This window comes from Syngnathoides biaculeatus, chromosome 6 (assembly GCF_019802595.1).
Source record: "Syngnathoides biaculeatus isolate LvHL_M chromosome 6, ASM1980259v1, whole genome shotgun sequence".
Lineage (NCBI taxonomy): Eukaryota > Metazoa > Chordata > Actinopteri > Syngnathiformes > Syngnathidae > Syngnathoides > Syngnathoides biaculeatus.
The window spans coordinates 15,440,251-15,467,306 of record NC_084645.1 but is presented as its reverse complement, the minus strand read 5'-3'; the positions used below and the strand labels follow the sequence as shown (position 1 = coordinate 15,467,306).

At 41.8% G+C, this 27,056-nt stretch overlaps 1 protein-coding gene across 2 annotated transcripts in view; it reads right to left on the bottom strand.

Moving 5' to 3' along the window:
* The window catches only part of dusp8a (dual specificity phosphatase 8a), a 44,384-nt gene extending 18,822 nt beyond the window's left edge, over positions 1-25,562 (bottom strand). The window contains exons 1-3 of one of the 2 annotated variants that reach the window (XM_061823294.1): positions 25,210-25,562; positions 17,592-17,975; positions 7,885-8,023 (exon numbers count right to left, since the gene is read on the bottom strand). In XM_061823294.1, coding sequence (XP_061679278.1) covers positions 7,885-8,023; positions 17,592-17,828 — 376 coding nt within the window. In that variant the 5' untranslated portion in view covers positions 17,829-17,975; positions 25,210-25,562. The other variant, XM_061823295.1, reaches the window with a different exon arrangement.
* Between the last annotated feature and the right edge of the window lie 1,494 nt (positions 25,563-27,056).

The following is a 27,056-nucleotide window of genomic DNA, read 5'->3' as shown; positions in this document are numbered from 1 at the left end:
CAATTTATAAAATACAACTACTTTGTTGCAGAAAGGTTGACTGGGCTCGTCAATCATTTGTTCAATCTTGAGAATAAAGGATACAGGTCTGTCCTTTTGCTGCCTTTCCCTACCCAAACCTTCCGACATAAGGCCTTTATTAGATTATCTCACAAACAAAAATGCCTGGATCTTAAATTTAGGCATATGCATGAGGTGCAAGTCTGCACTCTACCCGGTGGGATTCTATATACATAATGGGGTTTTGCAAAAATAACCTCAAATTAGGAATCTGCAAGTAAAAACACACTTTTTTCTGAAACAAAAGCCAAGAACAACAAAATATTCACATTGCAATATTTCTTGACGGTGACTGATGAGCTCATTCTCCTTGCACACCTTAACCAATGAGTCATAAATTGCCTGAAAGCTAATCTCAAGAGTCATTTCATCTTTATCCAGATTGATATGTATCCACAGCCTATAGATAAGGGAGAACATTTCATTCACCTACTGTTGCAAGCTACAAACTGATGATGGCGTATGTGGTTGGGTGAGTTCGTGTCTGGCCCGTTGAGCCGGCAAGGGACTTGTGAGTGATGAAGGAGAAAAAGAAGAGGAGTGGGATAACGTCATGGTAGAAACATTTGGCAGTGGCTCACATTAAAACACATACAGATGAACACAGACACACAAACACACACTGGCCTGTTTTCCTCCCCTTTTTTCAAGGCAAAGAGGGGAAAATGACATCAAGCGCATCATGTGAGGCCAATGACACAGACAAGCTCTGGTAGAGGAACATTGTTACATAAAACTAACTCTGCTGGGCCTTTTTCTAAGGTCTTTTACCATAATGTATGTGAGTCCATATGCAAATGGATTTGATTGCATCTTGGATTACTTTGTGTGCATGTTGTGGAGCTGCACAGGACCTGATAAAGGTGGCAGCCTGAAGGAGGACCTCATTAAATATATGCAAAGAAATGGCAAGAAACAACATGATGTCAATGTGCAACCCTGAGGTTTCTCAGAGTCTGTAACACTTTTTTACAGGTCGGGAAGGTGATGTCATCGCTATTTCCGTAGACCATTTCCATTGACCTTTGCTCTCTCCTGCTGCCGACTGGGGCGGGGTGAATGTGTGTTTGTGTATCTACAGGCCAGAGCCAGCGCATCGAGGCCACTGGCGCCAGATGTGATGACCGCAGGAGTCTGGGCCTAAAAATAGATCTCTGTTCTCAGCACCGTGAAACAGAAGCGAGGAAATCGAGGTGGAGGAGGGGAGAAAAAAGGCGGGAGGTAAAGGGGCTGAAGGAGAAATGGAGGGAGAAGGAGAAAGCCCGTGTCTTTGAGAATAAGGTCAGATATCCCGGGGGAAAGTGAGCTCACCTCCTAATGGCCCCACTGACTCGTTCTCAATGAAATCATTGATTTGCAGCAGTTCCACATGGTGTAATGAAGCGGGGTCAGATGAGAGCAGGCTGAAGGGGGTGAAGAAGGCGTGAGGTCGTGCAAAAAAGCTAGGTGAGGAGGTTAAGATGGGAGTCGTCACAAGCATTCAGAGGGCCAATGATGGCTGGAGCTCAAAAATAATAAAAGTCATGCTCATTTATAAATGTCACTTAACTTTTGCTTTCAATGCTGAATTGATGAAAAGGTGTATACTTTTCCCATTCATGTTCATGCTTAGGCCTAAAAGGACAATCCCTTTATTAAAAAAATCATCATGCAAGACCGCATAACCTCAGTTCAGTATGCATCGGTGGATCAACTTGGTTACCGTTTCACTTCTGTTTTAGCTTTTTTTTTGCCATCAGATATTGAAAAGTAAGAACTAGCCAAACCACAGAAGTCGAGAGATGGAAAGATCTCGTAGATCTACACCAGAAAGTATGTGAGGTAAACTGACATTCAAAGACTCCAGCATCGATTGATGTTGTTATTTTGATATCATTTTACTAGTACCCAACTTAATTCACATGTGTATGACACTTGATAGTGTTATAATTGCATGTACTGGTGTATACAAAAATGTAGAATGGAAAGATTCTGACCCTTGAATGGAATATTATTTCCAGTGTTGTTTTATACAACACAGCAAATCATCCAAGATTAAGACAAATGTGCAAATATACTTTATCTGCTAGGGACCCATTGGCAAGGTTTTATGATGCAGAATAGACAGGATTGTCTATGTGCATATGCTTTTGTTATCCATAAATCAACACAAACACGGCGATTATTTCAAGTGGTAGGTGTGAGTTTTGTTTCTCCGAAAGCGCAGAACATGATGAGCTTATGTTTGCTGGGGTCGGTACCAAGCAACCGCGTCCCCGTACGTCTCCAAACGCTGACGCTTGTCCAAGCGAACAGAAAGCTTCATTTAAAACAGTATGAGACGTGATACATTTTCATATGGGGTGCAGCTCCAGCGGAGATGAAAACCATGACGAATGAGCACTGCTTTCAAGGACGGTATGAGCGGCATGAGGCCCCGTTATACTTTACAGCCTTGAAGACCACACACTCTCTTGATGTGCACATGAAAGGACACAAATGAGGTTGCTTGAACACACACACACACACACACGTGCACCCACACACACGCACGCGCGCGCGCATGGACTATTACCTCATCTCCTTAATAGTTCTCTTTTTGTTTTGTCTCCCTTTCCCCCTTTACACACGCTCTCTCAAACATTGGCTCACCCTCATGCACACACTACTTCATATGCACATATTCAGTCCAACTTACGCGCAGACACACAAAAACACACACTGAAACAAGCAGACCTCCTTGTGTAGCTCATTGTCATGTCTCTGTGAAGGGCCGCATTGAGAGATTCAGCTTCCACCCATTACCTCACCTCGTCTATTCCTCTCAGATGCTCTCATGTACACACGCACGCGCAAACACACAAGGGGCCACCACCCCTTTGTATAACTGCCCTGAAGAATGACACATAATTGAATTGACCTTTGTACCTGTGCTGTCACACCCAAACCTGATGTCATCTTGCTTGCCCTGTGTTACACAGCAGCTCCTGTGAGGAAAAAAAACAAAAAAAAACAAATGCAAGCAAAAAAAAAAATATATATATATAGCGGTAGAGATGTTTGTTCTTGTTTGTTTGCTCTTTTGATATTCATTCAGTTGACAACATGGGAGCCAACATTCTCACCTTTAATGTGTCTCAATAGTCTTTACATATTATTCAATTCATAGACAAGAGATAGTTGAAAAAACTAAAAACATACCACTATTCAAAAAAACTATTTTAGTATTGGTTTGTGTCCACATTGATTGAATAGCTGGGAGTGAGCATCCGGGTCAATGCTCTCGAACAACAAGAATGAATCATCCGGGCTGGTGTTGACAACTTTTCTGTCACATAACGTCACCTCAGACTCGTGTTAGGAATCCACCCTTGAATTGGCGCGAGAAATCTCTCTTCCCTGTCCTACCCTTTTCTTGCACTAGTGGTGTATGCTTTCGTTATCCTCTGAGAAAGAAAACTGCACACACACACAAGCACACGCACGAGCAGAAAACGCACAATCTCTCACCACCTTCATTTTCTTTTTTTGTGACCTACACTCTGAAACCATAAACTAACATTTATCCATCTATCCATTATTGAGCTGGTTATCCACACATGGGTCACAGGTTTCCTGGAGCATATCCAGCTATCTTCGGGCAGGAGGCCTCCTTCCTCACCCTCACATTCACACGTATGGGGAATTTAGAGTCTCCAATCAATGCATGTTTTGGGGATGTGGGAGGAAACTAGTGTGCCCGGCGAAAACCCACGCAGGAAGGAAGAGAACATGCAAAGTCCACACAGGGCGGCCAGGATTTGAACCCCGGACCTCAGAACTGTGAGGAAGATGCTCTAACCAGTTGCCCACCGTGCTGCTTAAACTAACATTTATTTATTTCAAGTATGCCACAATCTCATTTGATATGTATTTTCTGACACAAGGACTACACATTTTTTCACACGTCATCAAGAGGATCACCAGTGAGATGCGGCCTATCTTGGCTGAGTTTTGGTGAGAGGTGGAAGGGGTGTATGCCATGCAATACCAAATATATGATTTCATTATTTTAATTACTTTAATTCCGGCGGCACAGAGAAGAACTGGTGAGCACATCTCCTTCACAGTTCTGAGGACCTGGGTTCAAATTCTGGCCCCGTCCCTGTGGAGTTTACATGTTCTACCCGTGCCTGCGTGGATTTTCTCCCGGTAAGCCATTTTCCTCTCACATCCTAAAAACATGCCGGCTAGATTTATTGAAGACTCCAAGTTGCACATCCATTTATCCATTTTCTGAGCCGCGTATCCTCACAAGGGTCATGGGAGTGCTGGAGCCTATCACAGCTATCATCAGGAAGGAGGCGAGGTAGAGCCTGAACTGGTCGCCAGCCAATTGCAATCAATTGCACATATAAATACCAGTTGACACGCACAGCCACACCTTGGGATAATCACAGATCTGCACTGACATGGATATTTTTGGAAGTCGCTGGAGAAAACCTACTCAAGCACAAGGAGAACATGGAAGCACCGCGCAGGAAGGCAGCAGTCGAGCATCAAACCTAGAACCTCACAACTGTGAGGCAGATCTGCTAACTAATCGTCTGCTCTGCTACCGACACAAAAAAATGTTTCCAAAAACTTTCCGTCAAGACTCCCTTGCCTGTAGCAGTTAATTAGCTTGTCTTTTCAGTCATACCAGCAGCTCTTACGCTGGCTGTCAAAGTTGTATTTGCCCAGGTCACTGTCCTGTATCAACAGCACCCAGGATGGAGGGAAGAGAAGGACAAAAATGAGCTGGCAATATTCCACTGTCAGCGGAAGTAACAGAGGCCTGACACTGTGTTGTATGAAGGTGTTTCCTCAACCGAAACTGAGGTGTGATGTTTAATCCCTGACATTCACTCCTTCCACTCTGTTGTGTTGAAAACCACTGTTGCCATACGTCATTTTATGCCATGCTGGCGCTGACGTCTCTGACATCTAATCATCTGATTGCTGGATTCCGTGTGTCTTTGAAAGCTCCACATTTCGTCAACATCCCACCTTACTTAATAAAAATGCACAAGCAAATACATTCTGGATCTTTGGGTCAAAGAAAAAAACGTGTTGTGACTTCAGCTTTTCTTGCGAAACACAGTTTATCTGTGTCAGCATGTTTTAAATGCGTAGTTCAACATCGGAACTGATGTGACGTGACACGAAAACCCAGATGGCATCAGCAAACATTCCGGCTTGGCACACACTGTCACGAGTTGTGCTGCCTTTGGCTTGGCTGTGTGATGCAAGGTTGGTGGGAAACATGCAAACTTTAGACCTATGAGGGAGGCAGCTGGCTCCATACAAGTCACGTTCTCCTCTGCGACACCACACACACACACGCACAAAAGCACACACAGTCACAAGTCTCTAAAAGGCAAGACATCAGCCTGAGCTCCAACTGAGTGACATCACTTGTGGTAAAAATACTTTTCTCACAAACACTTTCTCACAGTCGGTAAAGTAATAACGCAAACACACTGATGTATACAAACCCAAGTCGAGCACACATTCACACACACAAAATCCTGTGAGGCTGCACGTTTTATATTAAGCAAAAGTCACTCAGTGTGTCTCATTGGTGAGCCAGGGCATTGAAGACAAAGAAATGGCTTGATTGGGATTCTACCTGCTCGATGACATCATCCATGTCGGAAGTGGTTTTGTGTCGTTATCAATCATTTAGTTGAATGACAGAAACCTAAGAGGGGTGGCAGACTGTTTTTCAATCAATACCTGCCCACCACACGACCGTAGGTTGTGTGACATGTCATTTAAGGAACTGATCTATTCCTGATTTTGCCATTGTTAAGAAATCCATCCTGTTTTTTCAATTTAGAGCAGCAAAACCTTCATAGTCAAAATTGCCCTCATACAGACATCTTCATAATTTTTTTTTTCCTGCCCTGACCAATCATGCAAGGAGCGCGACCAGGTCTCTTTTCCGCATTCACTCGCTTAACTCCTGGCTTGATTTGCAGGAGCGCTGCATTATGTACTGTTCGTGCCTGAGTGACTTGCATATGTGCAGGTCAGTCAGATCAAGGATACTCACTGCAGGAATTAGTAACAGTGGAAATCTGTTCAGTAAAAGTACACAGTGAAATGGAGAAAAGGAGGATGAGATGGTGGAATTGACAGAAATAAAAAGATTTTTTTCTTATTCTAAGGTTCCTTGAAGAATGGGGAAGAAGGCAGTAAAGCCAAGTCAAAGTAAGACAATGGCTCAGCTCTATTCTTAAATTCTGCTCTATTTCACAAAATGCTGTCAAAATGACCCTCATCTGCTACTGTATAGCTACATCTGCCGAAGAAAAAAGTTCATGTTTTGTTTCCCTTTTCCGTTTTAAAATACATAGTACATACATAATATTGTTAATATGTCCAGGATAGTAATGGATGCCCCACACACATTAATGCATGCAAGCCTTTGCACACTAATACTGATCTATATTTAAAAGTGTCATAAGTGATGCTATTTTTAGGCATACAGTACAAAGCAGTCAATTTGAAAGAAAGAATCCAGCATCTATTTTCACTCATCTGTCACCTCATCTTTCATGGAAACACCACAGACAACGACCTCCTCCAGCGTTCCACGTTTTAATGCCTAAATTCTTGCTAGAATCCAGAAATGTATAGACAACATCCAGTTTTCTGCACATGCAGCCACATAGCACGCACACAGCGCATCGCGTATGTAGAGTCACTGGCTGTCAGCACCACTGACCCCAATCATACAAACCCCTAAAAGACAGACAATTCTATTGGTTGGGTTCTACAGCAGAATATTCTCTGCCACTATCGTCGTGGAAACGGGAAAAGAAAAGAACTGAAAGACTTAATACAGCAGAGCAATTGCTGACAAGCTCTTTCCCTCTTGAAATCAATCTATGAAGATGTGTGTGTGTGCGTGTGTGTTGGGGGGGGGGGGTAAAATTTATAAGGAGAAAGACAATCCTATATGTAATATAATGCTTGGCTGTGTCCAACCTACCGCAGGATGTTTTTGACTAATTAAGGCGCTCTTGTGCTTTGAGACAATGCATGGCATCTATGAATGACTCTTGAAAAGCGCTGATCTTTCAGTCGAGGAAAAGAACAGTAGTGTAGAATGGATGCAAGGAGAGGGACATATTTACCCCGAGAGGAATGCTCTTGCTGCCTCATTTGCAATCTTGACTGAGGCAGATTACACTTTCTTTTCTGTGCTGACATATTTAACCATGGACTCATAAGCCTCTCCTGCTGTATGTGTGCGAAATAGCCTCCTTGCAAGCGATCAACATGAGACATTACTTAGTCGATGAAACCATTAAGAGTCTCGCTGCTACTAAATTAAGCCTTAGTGTGCTTGGTGGACACTATGACAGAATATTAACTGATACTTAAGGGCACAATTTAAACTTCAGCATTATTCCAAATGATGCTAAGTAAGAGAGGGACTCCTGAGAAGCTTAAACATCAGAGTCATAAGAGAGCAGTCATGGCTAAGCATCAGGGATGTACAGTTTCGTTTGTCAGGCTTATTCCTAAAAATATGTGGTCCTGCAGTAAGAATTACTCTATTACAGCTAGATACAACCCTGAGGTTCTGTTATTTATAATGCACAACAGTGACATCTACTGGTCAAACTACGTCACGACAAACTTCCTCAGCTCACTGCAAAGAAATGCAAACTAATAAAGAAGTATTCGACCATTGTGATGTAGTGTAGAAGGTATAATTGATAACGTAAAAAAAAAAAAAAAAAAAAAGAACAAAAATCCAACTTTACACAAAGCACACACCCACACCAACTCGCACTCCCGACAGATGCATACCAGTAAGCAGGGAAACTTTGTGGAAAGTGCCCTCCAACTTCCCCATGAGAATGTGCATGAAGCCGTCTTTGGACAGATGGCCAGCTTCTTTGGAACTCTGGTCATAAACCACCACTTCCTGCTTCCTGCCCAACTCCACCTGCACAGAAAACAAGACAATAATTATTAAACTAAAATGAAAAAGAGGATTAAACACAAAGAATTAATGAAAAATGTATTTATGTATGCATTTATATGTACATAGGGTGGTTGCAATACGTAAGGTATTGAACGTGTCACCATTTTAAAAAATATAGTTCCAAAGGTCCTATTGACCTAAACATGTCACCAGATATTGGTAAAAGCTAGACGTTTACATAGACTGTGCAAAAATACATCTTTAGTTTTTTTGTCTCACTGTCTGAGGTCAAATCATACTAAACCTCTCTTGTTTCAGGTCAGTTAGGATCACAAAAATCTCATTTTGTTAAATGCCCCAATAATGATAGAATTTCTTAGATAATTTTAGATTATTTTCTCTGAAGTCAAATGTTTGCATACACAAAAAGTATGTCTTTAAAGAACATGGGGAAGCCCAAATGATTAGGTCATGGCTATGGAAGCTTCTGATGGGTTATCTGACAACGAGTGCGTTAATTGATGGCACACTTGGGGATGATTTCAAGGCCAAACCTCAAACACTCTGTTTCCTTGTTTGAAATCATTGAAATCATGTCAAAAGAAATCAGACATGAAATCAGAGAAAAAAAATCATGGAACTCCACAAGTCTGGCTCATCCGTGGTTACAATTTCCAGGTGGTTGAAGGTGCCATGTTCATCTGTTCAATTATACGCAAGTCCAGCCATCACAAAACTCAGGTAGGAAACCAGCTATGTGTCTCAGAGTTGAACGTGTTTCGTTCCGAAATGTGCAAATCAACCTCAGAACAAAAGCCAAAGACCTTGTGAATATGGTGGATAAAGCTGGTGTGAAAGTGTCATTATCCACAGGTTTCACTGAGTCCTGCATTGACATGAGCTGAAAGGCCACACACTGAGAACCGTAAAAAAGATGGATTACAGTTTGCAAAAAGACACCAAGACAAATATCTTAACTTGTGTACACATGTCCTGTGGTCTAATGAAACTAAAGCAGCGCTGTTTGGCCACAATGACCAACATTACATCGGAAGGAAAAAAGGGGAAGCTTGTAGACCTGAGAACACCATACCAACTGTAAAGCATGGCAGTGGCAGCATCATGTTGTGGGGCTGTTTTCCTGCAGCGGGAAATGGAGCTCTCCATAAAATAGACAGCACCACGAAGAAACAATATTGCATGGCGATAAAAAAAATCAAGGAGGAAGCTAAAACATGGGTGCATATGGGTCTTCCGAATGGACAATGACCCGAAGCATACTGCCAAAATGGTTAAGAAGTGGCTTGAAGATAAAGTTAATGTCTTGGAGTAGCCGTCACAAAGCAAAAACTTTGTTTTTTGTATGTACATTTCTGGCTTCAACTGTATAATCAAGACAATTCAAGTAATTCATGTATACTAAGAAAGTAGAACAAATAAGATCAGAAATTAAGTTGTGGATAAAAATGTGAAATGACACAAGGAAAAGGTACTAAACACATGAAGAAAGGGAGGTGGAAAAAAGCATGGAAAGCCAAGACAACGCCTAAAATGTTTCAATTAATCAAACAGCAATCCAGCCAACACCAGTGCAAATTAATAACAGTCGTAATTTGTTGCCTAAAAAAGGTCACATTGCCAAAGTGTAAGTCAAGACATCTCACGAGTGGAAACCCAATCATACCACCATAAATTTGCCTTGATCAGGTCCTCCTCGCAAGATTACTGACAGAGGAGTGCATAGACCTTTTTGTAAAAAGTATTAAATAAATACCAGTTGGCCTGTTCAATATTTTTTCCCTGTGTCCTTTCGAATGATTACACACAACAATGTCTGAGTTTATTTGTTCGACTTTCTTTGTATGGATGGACGACTTGGGTTGTTCGCAACATCTGGTGATATTTTCATGTCATTAGCATCTTTGGAAATATATTTAATGAGAAGAATGGTAATGTTTTCAAAACTTATTTCAGCCACCGTGTATATGCATGTAGTTATTTCATTTTTTGGAGGGAGAGTAGAAATGTAATCTTGAAAAATGTTCTAAGAATGAGCACATAAAATCAACTGCAGGATTTGAATTAAATAACCAATAAACATACTGCTGACATTTATGGTACTCAATACGAGCGTCGGTGAAGAAAATGTCTGCAACAGTAAACAGTAATTTGGTTGTAAATTAGAAATATAAAGCATTACTGTATGAATAATATATAATTGCATGAATGTATAATTTTAATATTTATGTTGCTGATAGTCCTGTGCTTGGTGTGAAGGCATTTTGTAACAGGAAGATTTAAAAAGCAGATTATTCTGCTCCAACACAATGCAGTCTTGATCACTGTGCTGCTGTTGATGTCAGGCTTAAGGGAGGGATGTGCGGGTGTGCTTCCACGCAAAAATGAGCATGCGCATCTGTGCCCATCGTGTTGTTCTTCCCCATGTTGTCAGGCAAGCTTTGGTCACATGACCAAGAGCCAGCTCCTACTGCAGCTCTGAATCGCTGCATCACTGAAGTACCACTGGATGGCAACGGAGGAAAGAGGAAGAGGAGGGAGGGACGAGGCGGGTGTTGGTGTCAGAGTGGAGTACCAAGAAAAAAAGATGTAAGAAAAAGATGACAAAAAGTCACGCAAGAGACGAATACAAATTTTTTTTACAATTACCTCATCGAAAACAGCTTCCAGGCAAAAATGCACTTCCCTACAACCTTCATTCACTCAGTCCATTCAACAAAGCATATGCAGTACACTGGTGATGATGGCCCCACGGCGTGCACAGCTGTAATGCACCGTTCAAAGCTAGTGTCCTTGTGTCTAGTGTCAGACGCAGGGGGGTGAGGGGGTGAATATATTTTTGTTAACATAGAAACTGTAGCAGAGTGTCTTGGCAGACAGCCATGCAGGTTATTTGGACTGGACAAGGTCAGCGTGCGGTCACATTCGAGGCTACTTTAATCTGGTCGAGTAAAATCAAGCATATCTTGGACACACACACACACACATTATATATATATATATATATATATATATATATATAAACACATTTGATATTTAAGGATCCTTCTTTGCGCTCAGTCATCTTTCATTTTGAGTGATAATCCAAACGGGATCAGATATAATTTAACAGCTTGATGTCAATGCCTGCGGATTACAGTGAATATGTTCACAACAAACACATGCTACATAACTCATTGCAGTCAGTGGATAAAGTTTTATTGTTGGGAGACACACAAAAAACAACAAGAACAACAAAAAACTAAGCAGTGGTATAAAAAAATAGATCAGATGCTTAGTCGGTGTTAGGAACGCAGGAGGTCAAACACTGAGCATCTGCACAACAAAATTCAGAATTTAAAGACGTTTGCACACGTGACTAACTAATCTAATAAAGGAAAGATCCTTTAGTTGGTTTCCACATTTTTTAATGTTCTAAAGTCAAAAAGAATTGAAAAATCTTGCACGGGAAGAGTGTCAGGTTGTGACAGACTGAAACTTTTTAGTTCTAAAATTGTTCACGATAAAAAGAAAAGTCACATGGGTTTTATGCATGAGTTTGGCGCAGTAAAGGTGAACGATCGAGCAGTGTGGAGCTGCAGACTTGTCAGAATGCAGCATTAGAACAGAGTCTCCATCCCTCTGCAGTGATGGCCCGGGCGTTGTGACGCATGAACACTGCAGGTAAACAAGGAATGCTAGTGGTAGGACGGCAGGATAAAGGAGGGGCCATGGAGAGAGTGCTGTAGAGAGGATGGTAAAGAGGGAAAAACGGAAAATGAAAGTAAAGAAGGGCATGAGACAAAACAGTGAAGCTGAGGAAGACAGCTGCACACGCAAGCTGCCACTCTAAAATCATGTCTTCTTGAAAGGGATATGACATTATTGCAGTACCAAAATGCAGCATGCATAGAAATGAAACCGCTATGTCTCATTTACGAAGCATTGCATAAACTACAAATGTGATGACTGTTATATGCCAAATCGATGTGTTGATAATGGCAACGCTGGAACACACATCTTCAGTTCGATTCAGGTGTCGGGACAAAGCCCGTTTACTTACATTACATTTTAATTCGGCCTGCCTCCATACACACAGCTGCGGGAACAAGACACAGGGCGAGCTGGGTGGCGGTGTAAGAACGCGAAACATCTTGACCTCAGCAAGGCGACTGACCAAAGATATGCGCATGTGTTTGTGTCGAGCAACGTGATGGCCTCACGTTTGTGCACTGCTAAAACACCAAACATGCAAGCAGCTAACATCAATTACACAATATTGCATGCAAATAGGTACACCTCCTCTGGCAATCAATCTGTCATTTGAATACTGAACCACACAGGGCGTGACGGTTAGCTCTCACCGCTGTAAAGACCCAGAGGCCTGATGATGTCATTGACTGGCACTGACAGCTGCCGCTGGCGTCAACGTGATCAATGTGTCTTGGGGCTCCTTTACTTCTTTCTAACCTTATTGGGGGTGAGATTCTCAGTGCTGGTTGTGTGTGCTTTGCATGGTATTGCAATGCTACCCTTGAGGTGAGGGAGCATGAGCATATTTGTGGTGAATGGTTATCTGCGGCGTGGAACTACTAATTGCTTCTACAGAGTCATGCAAGAGATAGCTATTTAAAACTCATAAGTGTAGCTGACAAGAAAAAAAATGGTAAGCCTAAAGCACATAGTGTATGTTCCAATTGGTCATTGACTGTCTTCATTGTGTTAAGACAATGGCAGTACACTAGAATCTATGTGGTTATCCAGATGGAATTGACAATCTTATTTTTGGCAGGAGTATGGGTGGCAGTGGATGACCTCACATTCAGAGCAGTGTCATTATATATGACATTGATTATTCATTCATTTTAAGTGTGTATGATGATTTTGTGAAAGTCTGATTCGCTTTGCATAATGACTTCATCATACGTCAAAGCCTGGGTGGTATATTGTTTTTGTGATTTGTTTAACGCAGTGGTTAACTCATCTTCATATTTGTATGGCAGCTAGCTTTTATAATGTTACTTAACATTTCTTGAAAAATTAATGATTACGACAGTTTTCAGCACCTCTCACTCTCACGCATACGTGCGTCACACACACATGCATGCTGCAGATCCGGTTAAACCAAGACGTCCTTCTTACGTAAAGCATGTTTCCTTTCCAAAATAACACCAGTGAATCATCAACCCCTTCTTACACATTATTTCCCCCCCTAAATTTGTTGTAAACGATATATAGCTTTTATCAAACTGGGAGCTCTTTAAACAATGAACTTGAACATACTGTTATGACCTCACCAAAATAACGTCATTACTGGGTCAGAAAAAAAGTCATTGTTTCAACAAGTTATACAAGAAACATGAATGAAAATTCCAGGGTTGACACATTGTGCAATGTGGAAATGAATCCACATAGTTAATCATCAACCATATATGACAAAAGGAACTCTCATTTCATGTTGCCCTTCATTATGAAATACTTTTCAATGTAGTTATTGGAAAATCTATGAAGTCCAGAACTGTAATATTAAATAAAACAAATGTTTCTGGAATGTGGGAGGAACCCAGTGTACCCGAAGAACCCACACAAGCATGTGGACGATATACAAACTCCATTTAGGAGGACTGCATTTGAACCCACGACCTTTTGACTGAGGCAGACGTGAAAACCACTACCAACGTGCTTTGACGCTAAAACAACTTAACTAATTTCAAGGAAGCTTAGTGGTCCCAAGTGGTCAGGTATTTTTTTTCCTACGCTCTTCTTATTTCCAAGTATTTATGAAAACAATCAGCTATTTGCAGCCAGTGTGTCTCTACTCAGGTAAGCAAGTTAGTAGAGTTTATTCATTCAGTCATTCTTCCGTTCCGCGTATCCTCAGAAGCATTGCGGGAGTCCCGGAGCCTTTCCCAGCTACCTTTGGGCAAAAGGTGGGATACACGCTGAGTGTTTGCCAGCCTATCGCAGGGCACATAGAATTAAAAATATTCGCACTCACATTAACACCAACGGGCATTTTAGAGTGTCCAATTAATGCATGTTTTGTGGATGTGGGAGAAAAACAGAGTGGTGGAGAAAAGATGCGCAGGCACGGGGAGAACATGCAAACGCGTGAACGAAACAGGTGAGATTGGATTTGAACATTATTCAAAAACAACACTATTAACATCCATCAATTTTCTTCACCGCTTATCCTCACGTGGGTTGCGGGGAGTGCTGGAGCTTATCCCAGCTGTCAACAGGCAGGAGGCGGGGTACACCCTGAACTGGCTGCCAGCTAATCGCAGGGCACATTGAAACAAACAGCCACACTCACAATCACACCTCGGGGCAATTTAGAGTGTCCAATTAATGTTGCATGTTTTTGGAATGTGGGAGGAAGCCGGAGTGCCCGGAGGAAACCCACGCAGGCACGGAAAGAACATGCAAACTCCACACAGCGGGTCCAGGATTGCACTGGGGACCTCAGAACTGTGAGGCCAACACTTTTACCAGCTGAGCCACCGTGCCGCTCCACTATTTATATAGTTTAACCAAATACCTTCTTTATGTTTCAGCCTATATTCAAAGGAAGTAAATATTTGAAAAAAACAAAGTTGCTCAGTGTGAACATGTCTGAATTTTATTTACATTTGAGACATTTCCAAGTCTTCATTGGAAGTGAGGTTTGTGTAGTCGCCCATGAAGATGCTGTGAGGTAATGTGAAAAAGAGAAGAAAGCGGATGGTTTGGATTTCTGGAATACCAATGGATGGACGCTCAATCAACTCTGTTAACTGAAGCATTAGGAGCTTTTATAAAAGCGGGTGAGCGCAGCGCCTGGGGGATGCAGGCTATTAGAACTCAGTGGGATGTGAGGTGGCGGAGGCTGCAGCCCTACCATGAATGCCCTCAGTGCTGCTCTCCCGCTTCCTGGCTTCCTTTATTCATTTCCCTAACAAAGAGCCACAATGGTGTCCTTTGCCGTCTTGGCCGGTCGACTCGGCCCTTGGCGTTGCTCAGAGCCATGTGGGGGGGGGGGGGGGGGTAGTGTGTTTGTGCGTGTGTGTTGGGGATGAGCTGGAAGCCAGTATTAACATCGCACAGCCAGTCTGCACGTGCCGAGCCCGCGGCCTGCCAGTGGCCACACAAAAGGGATGATGTCATGCTTAACCAATTACAAAAGAGTCTTGGTTTGTCAGGCCCTCCTCTCTCACCCGGCTAGTTCCAGCTTTATCCAGTCTAGCATTAATCACAAGCCTCATCCTCTTTACTGGGTGAGTGGGGGGTAGATAATAACAAAGCAATGGGGCAACACTAGATAGGGAAATGCAGAAGAGGAAAATGAATAAACTTTGAAGCAATGGTGGGTAGAAGTTGACGGTCCAATGTTATGAGACTGACAATTATCTAATAATTCATGGCTGCATGCTGAGATGGACCCTCTAGAACGCCCATCCCAATACCAACTCTCTCCCTGTCTAAATTTGTAACCCAATCATGTGATAAGACATTTTAAAATAAACATTTCTGAGAATAAATGTGTTCTTATTGTTGAGGATGAGTTTGCCCATTCTTTCTTCAGACATAGCACAGACTATTTTTATGTTTGCACCCGAGGATGGGAAAATCCAAGAGATGTTGTAAATTTTGGTTGAGAAAATGGGCATCAGGGTTGCTGCAATACACCGAATTGGGACTCTAATTGGCTACAAATATAGTGGGAAATAGCTGGTGTATGTAGATTCTCTGCCTGGTAATAATCATGCAGTTGACATGATGTTAACAGCAAAAAAAAAAAAAACCAAAAAAAAAAACAATATATTGGATTCGAACAAGAAGTGTTTTTCCTATTTCACTTATTGACCCATACGAGTTAGACGTTTGTGAGCTCCTCATCTCAAAGACATATATACCGTCTGTGTAGGTAGGTAAGCTAAAAGATGCAAGAAAGCACAAGGAATAATAAACAAATACGTAACCTCAAAATTCCATGAACCTTACATCTAAGGGCAAAAAGAACAACAGGTGACATTTACCTTGGTGTGTAAGTATTAGATTGCATTACATGTAAAAAAAGAAACTAAAAATAGATTTTGGAGAAACAACCGGACCAACTAGGAAGAATTTCACTCGTCGTAATCCCTGCTTTGTTGCTGTCCAGTCGTTAATACTGTAGGCAACCCTCCCAACTTAGGTTTCCACTCTCAGACTTTCTTGAGTTTCACACAGTGACTAAAAATACAGGAGTCAGCATGCCAGGGCTGGACAGAACATGGAAAAAGGTTGTCATATTCAGAGAAGTCATGGCAAATGAGGATCTTATTGCAGGGCCACTGAAAAGCAACGAACCTACAGTTTGTGCGGCTGTCAAAAATATATAGCACTGGGCTAGCATTAGTGCTCTTTGCAGCAGAGGGATTATGCTGTGGAAGTGTCACCAAGGTAGTGACTTGCCTGAGGGCACTTACGCAGGGTAAATATTTGTTGACAGGAGAGCCTTTGGATTAGTTTGGTTTTAGTCCGTAATACAGCAATGTGTTGCATCCACAGAGTAAGTATCTTGACTTATTGTATGCACACAAAGATATTGTAAAAATATTTTATATTATTATTCTTACGAGTACAACATCTTAGCTTGGCTCCCTCTCTATTAAAAACTAGTCAAATATTGAACATGGGAAATTGCAGTGAAAGAAAAAAAAAAGAATCTGCTGCTTTGATCTATCATAGAGGGAAGTGTGGCGAAGCGGGCACATAAATTCTTGGAAGCCTCTTCACATATGAGTCAGAAAACGTAAAGAACGACTGTCACAAAAGATAGATTTGTAAGCCAAACTACAAACATTGAGTTTTTCACTTGTAATGTAATGTAATGTAATCATCCTGCAGTAGTTTCACTGTGACCTGAGCTTTCTGCAGCAATTCAATCGATTTTTCCACATGCTTTTGTAAACATATCTTGTCTAGCGATGAGGAGGGTGAAAGATGAGATCAATTAGAGCAGACTTGCTAGGGTCATGCGTCTTTATGTACAACCCAAAGATTCCAAAATATTTAGTGGAAGAGTTCGACATCACCAAGGATGAAGAAAGAAAAACAAAGTCCAAAGTCAAAGTCACGTCAATTGCATTCTTTGACATTTTGACATGTGATTGGTTCACGGTGACAACGCACTTGCTCAGGATGCTCACATCTGACTGAGTTGCTGACCGAGAACAATATCGCTATTGCTGGAGCATCCTTTCTACTTACATGACCTGGCTCAGTGAGATTTTTTTTCCTCTTTCGGAAAGTCAAGGGGGGGATCAACAGGGGAAGCCCTTTAAAGACATGGATGACAGCAGGGCAGCCATGATGATGGCTCTTCTAAGGATCCTGGAAGAATCCTTCCCAGAGTGCATGAAAGCGCAGCAGCGAAGGCTTAAAAAGTGTAATAGGCTATCTTTTGTGAAGTTGTGCTAAAAAAGAATAGTCACCCCTGCAGTGTCAACATTTTTTAGCACAACTGTGGTGTCTCTATTATATATATACATTTGCTTGCTATTCTGGCATTTGGCAAATATGAATAGTTTAAAAACACTTTTGAATGTTTGCTAAGCGTCGAACTCACCTTTATTTTGCCATTGGGCTGCAGTAGTTCGGTGACAGAGACCTTGTCTTGCTGCAGCCGTCTCTTCACAAGCTTGGAGCAGCAAACGTTGACTGCTCCCTGCACGTGAGAAGCATTGTACTCGGAAAACGTCCTGCTGTCTATCACCAGCAAGCGACCTGTCCCTCTCTGGATTAGGCTCGCCAGGCGCTTGATGTCCATGGAACTTCGCCTCATTGGGCCTTTCTCCCCTGCCATGATGGAGGAGGAGTGCTGTGGTCCCTCTGGGCCAAAGATGAAGGTGTGGATGAGGAGTGGCACAAGAGGAGGAAAAGATGCGCAAAAGAAGGCAGCGTCAGAGGATGAAGGGCACAATGGAGGCAGGTGTTGAGGGATTCATTTTGCCTGAAGAAAGAAAAATACATACTTAAGTCAGGTTAAAAGGCTAGATTAGTGCCTTTTAAAATGTGATAGTGAACAAGAAGTGACTGAATAGCTGATGCAACAAATATGACCCCCTCAACAATACCAGCAGGAATCGAAGAGAATACTGTCTCAGACAGGGGAGCACATTTTTATATTTGAGTTACACTTGCACACAAAAATGGTAGCTTGTTTTGTTGTTGATAAGACTCTGGCACAGCAGCTCATGAAACAGGAAACGATGGGACTGGGAGTGAGATAAATTAAGCAGGGGAAATTTGGAGCACAGGTCTGGACATGAAGGAGTAGCAGGTGAGATATATGTGCATGTGAGTGCGCGGATGTGTGACCGTGTGCATACGTGCGTTTGTGTTCAACTCGCCATAAACTTGATGGACTGCCTCTTTCAATCTGTCATTGCTGATCGCTCCTCTTGGTTCACGTTCACTTCAGCATTTGCAGCGCAAAGTATGTATAGGCAATGCATGAGTAAAACTAGGCTACGCATGAACATCAACAACTTGTGTAAAATTGTTTGACGGAAAATATGATATAAGTTTGCGACGCTTCCCTGACAACAATGCGTCGGGCGATAAGCGAGAAGGTCAGTGTGAATGCAATGCTGTTTTATTCATTCACAGGCACATGGTGTCATGAAATATAGATGAACCTCCTCTCATTTACCCCTGAAGGCTAAATGGAAGTTTAAACCTTAGGTGAAAAGAGAGAGTAACCTGAGGCAGAGGAGTACAAACAGGAAGTGGAGAGAAAGAGTCAAAAGACAAGGCTTTCTCAGAAAAGGTACAATTTAGCAAATGAAGGCGAAGCCACAGAAATAAATATATTGCCACATGATTAAGACAAAGTCAAGATAAAAATGCTTGTGAAACCTCAAAATTCAAGTCGCGCAACACTTGAGTCATAATGCGTGACCATATTCCAAAAGACTCTAGCTCAGACAGCGTCAAAATGATTTTTATCTTTATGTTTTTGGTGTCACCAGCACAGAATATTTACTATGGCAAAGATGAAAACATGTACAGTAATTATAAAAATATTGTATTAATAGGTCATTGAGCAGCACGGTGGAGCAGCTGTCGAGCATTGGCCTTACTGTTCTGAGGACCAGGGTTAAAATCCCGGCCCCACCTGTGTGGAATTTACATGTTCTCTCGTGCCTGTGTGGGTTTTCTCCAGGCACTCTGGTTTCCTCCCACATCCCAAAAACATGCATTAATTGGACACTCTAAATTACCCCTAGGTGTGATTATGAGTGTGCCTGTTGTCTGTCTCCATGTTCCCTGCGATAAGATGGCAACCGGTTCATGGTGTAGCCTGCCTCCTGCCCGATGACACCTGGCATAGGCTCCAGCACTCCCAGTGACCCTTGTGAGGATAAGCAGCTCAGAAAATGGATGGATGGATGGATCATTGATACAGGGAAAGTGAGCGTACTATTGAGAACTACATAAATATGGTTACTGTGACAGGAATGTGCGTTCTATATTGATAAAAGATACACAGTATTATACAAGAGCGGCTTACGATACGAGTTAAATTTCTTCCTTTGACACACTTCAAGCAAAACACTAGTATATCGACTCGTACTCATTAAAATGAATTGAAATGCTATTTACCTATTCCTTCCTATCCCTGAAAAAAATAGTAAACATTATAATTCATAAAAACATTAAGTAATGACATAAAACAAACAAAAAATCTGCAGCACGGTGGCTCAGCTGCAAAGTATTGATCTCACAGTTCTGAGGTCCGTGTTCAATCCTGGACCCGCCTGTGTGGAGTTTGCATGTTCGCCCCGGCCCTACGTGGGTTTTCTCCGGGCACTGCGGTTTCCCCCTCACATCCCAAAAATATGCAACATTAATTGAACACTCTAAATTGCCACTAAGTGTGATTGTGAGTGTGGCTGTTTATCTCGATGTGCCCTGCTGGCAAGCAGTTCAGGGTATATCCTGCCTCCTGCCCCTTGAAGCCGGGATAGGCTCCAGCACACCAGTGACCCTTGTGAGGATTAGTGGCTAAGAAAATGGATGGATGGGCATACAACAAATTAAAAAGAACTAAACAGCATATGTCACACCTTCTCGTGCAATGGACATTGTGCTCCCCCATTTTGGTATGCATGCCTTGGCCACCTTTGGACAGACAAGACAGATATACAGTACTTTTTATTGATACGTCTTAATTCCATTCTCAACTCATCAGTACAGCACTAAAATTAGTCATTCTTTGCGGAGGATAACAATTATATGCTTTTGTGTGAGTATTGATATATTGTCTGCATGTGTAACTTCCTGCACCATTTGTGGCAAATATGTCTGTTCTGGTTCTTCAGTTCAAAATTACTGACAAGAACATGCAAATACTATGGGAAAGAATGTTTGTATATTTGGAAAAAAATGACAAACATGCAGAAAAGTTCTGCTCAGTTGCAGATGGCCAAGATAAGATGCAACCACCTTCAGATCGACAGCCGGGGGATGGGAGAGGGGTGTGGTGAGATCATTTATTAAGCCAAAAGCAACTCAGACAGCTTAAGGTAAGGGAGTGGTGAACCTTTGAGGGAACAGAAAGACATGCCACCTGGTGACTGTAAACTGAGTCAACCAATTGCTACAGTAGAGCCTGTGGATCCAAATTAAAAGTCCTTGGAAATTCATCTGCAATGCTCAAAGGTGGTGTGTTGCTTGGGAAACTGCCTGATGCAGAAGTGGCAGTGAATGAGCATAGAAAGGAATCAGAGGAATTGCAAACATATCCCTGGAACATAGAAAAGTCATTCAATGTGTTCATCTCATCTCATCAGTTGTGTTTTCTGCGTTGCTTGCTGTAAAGCCATTCCACACCCCAAGCAGCCATTACAACCTGCCCATCATTTGTCATCTAGCATACTTTACATGATCATGCACAGCTCAGGCAAGGATCTAAAACACAGCTTCGAAAGGTGTGTTTTTCCTGTTTGCTTACTGCTGAGCACAAAACCCTATGCTACATAAGTCTAATGGTGGCTCCTCCACACCCTCCCATAACCAAGTTTTCTCTTGTAGAATGTCCTGCCTCTTCCATGTGTTTGATTATAAAACATGAATGGGAGGTGTGGGCAGCTTTACACAATATTCACCACATCATTTAACATTTCTAATATCAAGCCTTTGCGCAACCAGAAATGTGTTTGGACAAGAGAGGAAAAGATGTGGGTAGCAACAGAAACAAGTGAAAAAAACAAGCTGATGGACAATGACAGGGCATGTACTCATAACCAGGCGGTTGATGTCTATGGTGGAAAAAAACCCAAACAAAAACAAACGTGCTATTCAAGCGAAAGGAGGCAGGCACGAGGAGCTAGCTGATAGTCAGGAGCGATGGAAAAGATTCTGAGGTAAGATGGAGGAGAGTTGATAGTTTGCAGGCCCAGAGCAGATTCTGCTGTTGCCATAGAGACAGTCCAGCTGGGGTGATGAAAGGGTGTGGGGTGGGTGATGGTGATGGAATCGTTCTAACAAAAATGCTAGCTAAGGATAAAGAGGAGATGCAGCCTATAACTGACTTTCTCATCACCTGTGTCAGGAGTGTTTACTTTGATCATTATCAAAGTTCAATTTTTCCAGGTTCTTTAACCTCCCTTCCACTTAAATGTTTACAAACATGTTGACAGGGTGGACGCAGTTACGAAATTGGCATTATTGTTACACATTGAGTATAGGCAGAAGAACTAGAGAAACTGGTTCGTCAGTAGTTTAATTAGTCCTTGTTGTCAAATTTGAATATGTGAAGTTCCCTACAGAACTTGACCTGCAAAGGTACTTCATAAAAACATGACTGTCATAGGATACACACCTAAAGCAGTAAGAGACAACAACAAGGAATTTTTATGACTTTGTCTTAGTATATTAATTCTATGGGTTTAAATGGAATTCTCATTCACCTAGGGCCAGGTGTCAAACTCAAGGCCCGGGAGCCAAATCCAGCCCACAACCTTGTGAGGATAAGCCAGTTGGACAATGGACATGGGCTCACAAGCCATCAAAAACACCTTACATGGCCAAGCCAGCTAGTGCTACTGCTCACGGTGGTGTGTAAACATGCTGCGGTGCTGTTGAAAACATGATCGGACCAGAGCAGCGAATTCCAACCTTTTTGAAGACAAGGAACAAACTTTACAAATGAAAAATCTCATGGCACACCAACAAACAAAAATATCATTTCATTGTTGTATAGACTTACAGCCATCTAATAGAAGATCATTAATTTCTTCGGCCTGTCACATGCCTCACTGACATAAATATATAACCAAAGACATACTGGACTACTTAATGTAAATATGCATTTTTTTTAACAATTACACAAGTATGAACAGGTCATTTAAAGGGCCACTAACAGGAAAAGCATGATTTTTAGTATACATCCATCCATTTTCTTCACTGCTTATCCTCACGAGGGTCGCAGTAGTGCTGCTATCCCAGATGTCAACGGGCAGGAGGCAGGGTACACCCTAAACTGGTTGCCAGCTAATCACAGGGCACATGGAGACAAACAAGTCTCACTCACAATCACACCTCGGGGAAATTTAAAGTGTCCAATAAATGTTGCATGTTTTTGGGAAGTAGGAGGAAACCCACACAGGCCCGGGGCGAACATGCAAACTCCACACAGGCGGGTCCGGGATTGAACACGGGACCTCAGAACTGTGAGGCCAACACTTTGCAGCTTATCCACCATGCTGCCGATTTTTTGTATGTTTTTAATGACAAAAACGCAGCCGGAATGGACCCATCCATTTTTTCTCCACACAACATAATTTTGACGTTTATGGCTTTGGAGAAGAAGCAGAAAGTGACGTTATCAGCAGGAGCGCACTGTTTATACCAGTTTTACCAGCAGGAAGGTAGCTCTTTGTTTCTTCATGTTAGCCAAAATGCCGGCTCATTGTATTGCTGGATAGTCTTTGAATACTTGGGAAGATGGATTTACTCTTCATATGTTTCCAAAAGACCCGGTTCGTCATGAAAAATGGATTGCACAGGTGCAAAGGATGAGAGCTTCTTGGGTTCCAAATGACAGGTAGGTGTGTATAGAGCTACTCAAAAGAAAAAAAGTTGGGGCGGGAGAACGTAATCCTTCTTTCAGCGAGCGACCGGTGGCCGTTAGTATGTGATGTCACGTGAAGAAGAAAGCGTAACTGCGATTGGCTGGGTGTTCGGTTCTGACCTGAAGTAACCCTGCCTGGTGGCACAGACGGTCAATTTCAGACAGCGAATTGTAGCCGGTTGAATTTCAGATAGCGAATTGTAGCTAATTGAAGTGTTAACATTGAAAAGTTACACTGAAATACAACTATTGAAAATGTGATCACTTTCCATTTCAAATTCAAATCCTGTTTTCTGTGGCATTTCAAATTCAAATCCTGGTTGCACACATTTACTTCCATACAGTAGCAGCTATTAATACTGTTGGTAAAATATAAATACAGTGGACCCCCACATACTCACCTTTGATTCAGCTTTTCGCGAGTTTTTTTCTGATGTTTTTTCCCTTTATTTCCAATAATTTATGCTGATTAGGTTGAATTAAAAAAAGATGCAGTTATAATGATGTGTGAATTATCTGTGGAGTTTTCCCTACACCCCGCAAAAAGCAGAGGTCCACTGTATTACCACAGCAGACATTGGGTCAGTGTACGGAAAACAACTAGAGAGCAGCTCCAGCTCTTGTAACACCATAAAGGTTATTCATTAACCCGCGCGAAACATCTCCTGTGGCCAGTCTGTCGGGTGACGGTAGCCAATTCTGTGTTTCACAAATGTACAACACAATTGATGGTGAGGACCACATGCGTTTGTGAGGGTCTTTTAGTCTTTGAGTGTTGTGTGGCACCCGTGATTGTGAATAGATAATAATTTAGGGGTAACACAACATTAATAGTACTTTGCAATGAATCAACTATACAAATTAGTTTGATTTGAAAAGCATTTTTTGTAATTGAAAGTGGTCATCAGTTGTGGTTGAATTACAATAGGATGCAAATGTTCTTCACCATATGGCTTTTGATCAAATGGTAATATTTGCAGCAGCAAATGCATGCAGCTTTTTGTTAAAAATACATATGAAGCTTCATATGTTGAGACTCATTTATTTGATCTTTATATATATATATATATATATATATATATATATATATATATATATATATATATATATAAAGGTAAAGCTAGCACTGTTTAGTTTGGTTGAACATTTTCAAATGTATTAATTCAACGTTATGTTTATTATGCTTTAGTGTTCGGAATCATATTGACAGATGTTTATGACAAGGAAGATTATTACAAAATTATTATTGTGTTGGTAATTGCCTCTTGTGCTTTCTGCAAACAGACCAAGTGAGTCTGTTTCAATATTCCCTTTCAACAAAGAATTACACAAGCTGTGGCTTCTCATTTAAGAAAGGAACATACACAACGTACCCGTATGTGGAGGTTCCACTATGATTCTGAAGCCAATGAATTGGTACCAGCTTGTACAGTGATGAACCTTGAAAGCTTGAAGTACGCGAAACATTTTAGATATTGACGGATTCGACATACTAAAATGTGGAAAGGAAACTCTTAAGTAATTCAATATTTGCTAAATCATGACATGTGAGCTTAATTCACACACACACTCCATTCCGTTGACTCGGCTTGCGACAAAACGTGTCATCCCCATCCGCGTATTCACCTCATCATATCCGCAACATTTGGAGACGTACAGGGAGAGAGCCGTTTAACAACAACCAAAGATGGGGGGGGGGGAAGCAAAAATTCAGCTCTTGTTGTTGCTCGCATTCCCGCGTCAATAGGGGGCTTTGTTAGTTTGTTCATAGCGAACATGCCGTGTGTTTGTTATGACGCGTGGATATGTCAGCATGCACAGACAAAAAAAAAAAAAAACAACAAAACGCTCAATTGCTTGAGCTGATTAGTTCTTGTTGTAAAATAGGAAGGATGATGGGGTTCTTACCTCGCAACTGGCCGCTGTCAATCGATTATTATCTGTCTCAACAATAAACGACGCAATCAATCATGTTTCATTCAGGGGAGACGCACGCGCGCACTGACAGTGGAAGTGTTGGGGGGGGCGGCATTGAGCTAACGACGGCTAACTGGGGCTAGCAATGTGGAGAACGACACGCACGCGCACGCGCGCCACCGTGCCTTACCTCGTCTTTATCCGGTGTGTGTCTGGCGGCCTCTGAATGGAGTCCGTGTGACGAGAGGGGAGAGCGGCGGGGTCGTCATGAGTGCGGCCGCTCGTGGGTGGCCGCGTACCGCGGCACAGGACAGCTGACAGCGGCTGACAGCGCCAGGAGGGAGCCGCAGATGAGCATTGAGTTTTTAGGTGAAGGAGGGGTGCGCAGTAAAGTCAATCAGCTATGATATGTTCACGGCTAGCGAAGATCTGCATGTGTTTGGTTGAAAGGGATGCGGGGGTGGGTACCAAAGGTACCCTTAAAGCACTTTCCTGAACTGGTGAACGCGATGAGGTCATGGTTTAGAAAAACGGAGGGGGGAGGCGAAATATGAAGTTTACGTCACTCCTGGCCAATCAGCGCTCGCGGCTCGAGGGCTGAATGACGTCAAAGACGGATTAAAGGGCCTGCCCGATTTATTTTTCTTAAAGGAGACAAACGCAGTACTTATGACGACTACAATGTTGGGGAAAGTACTGTAGAACCATCTAACATTCGACTTCATATCATATCTATATTGTGATTTACTTGACGACAGAATGAAATGTTGATTTTGAAAAAAAAAAAAAAAAAAAAAAAAAAAAACCTCTTCCAACCCCCACAAAACCCCACGACTGTTATTTTATTACATAAACAAAGCCGCGCCTCCATGGAGCCCGAAGCTAAATTTGATTGGAGGCTACTCTATTTATTCTCGCATGTTTTACATATTCATACACTGACGTCTAGTGGCACTTTCATTGAACTGCACTGTTGCTCTACGTCGGCTAAAAACTCAATAAATGGGGCTTAATTCTGGCATTATTAGTTTTATAGTGTGAACAAAATGAAATAGATGACGATACAAGTTCATGTAAATCTACTTTATTTGCAAAAATTCACAACTTAAAGCAATACTGTTGCAGAGGGAAGGAATACTGATTGCTGGTTTACTTACTGGTTACTGTTTCATAATTTCTTCTTTTTTTCTTTCTCTCTCACAATGAGATCCCGTAAGCATTTTAGACAAGCAAAGTATTTGTTCTAACTTTTAATGGACATAATCAGAGGATCAGGTAAAGTGAATGACGAATGTTTGTTAGCCAGTTGCTTACTGCAAGAATCTATACAGTCAATTCTAAGCAGATGCATTTATTCAAGAAAAAAATATGTAAGTCTTAATCATTTTAGCTGCCTTGCACATAGCAATGACTTTCGATGTGTTTGAGAGTCAAAGATGGACAACAGTGGCGACTGTGTTACTCAGTCTGAGGTAAAATTCTCCAAGAAAATAATACAAACATACATATAAGCAAAGCATATTAAAGCAAAGCCGAAATGCACAACATAATACTACTGAAGACCAAACATAATCACATTTTTGTGTACTGTAAGGTAACTTAGGTAGTTGTCACATTTTATTCTGTCTTCAACCTTGCAATAAAAAGGGGATGTTTTTCTTAATTCACAGCATGAGCTACATACTGGTGGGGATGGAAATGTACACAAAAGGATTGTATCAAAATGTTCTAAAAATATCTCTGGTTGGTTTCACAAAAAGCAAACTGTATCAAAAGCATTGGCTTAGAGCAAGCAATATACTGTAGTAGGCTTTAACGCAATTTTACACAACAAAAAAGCAGGACAACCAATTACGTCGCTTTGATTGTGGACCTACGAAGTCCCATACAGCACATGCAAGCCATTAATTAAACAATACAAGAAAAAGAAAAAAAGGTTTACAGCTGAACATAAGAGAGAGAACCTCAGTTGCTCTATTGTGCTTCATACAGATTAGGCTGTCTACGCAACAATCATGGGCATCTTCATTTACGCAA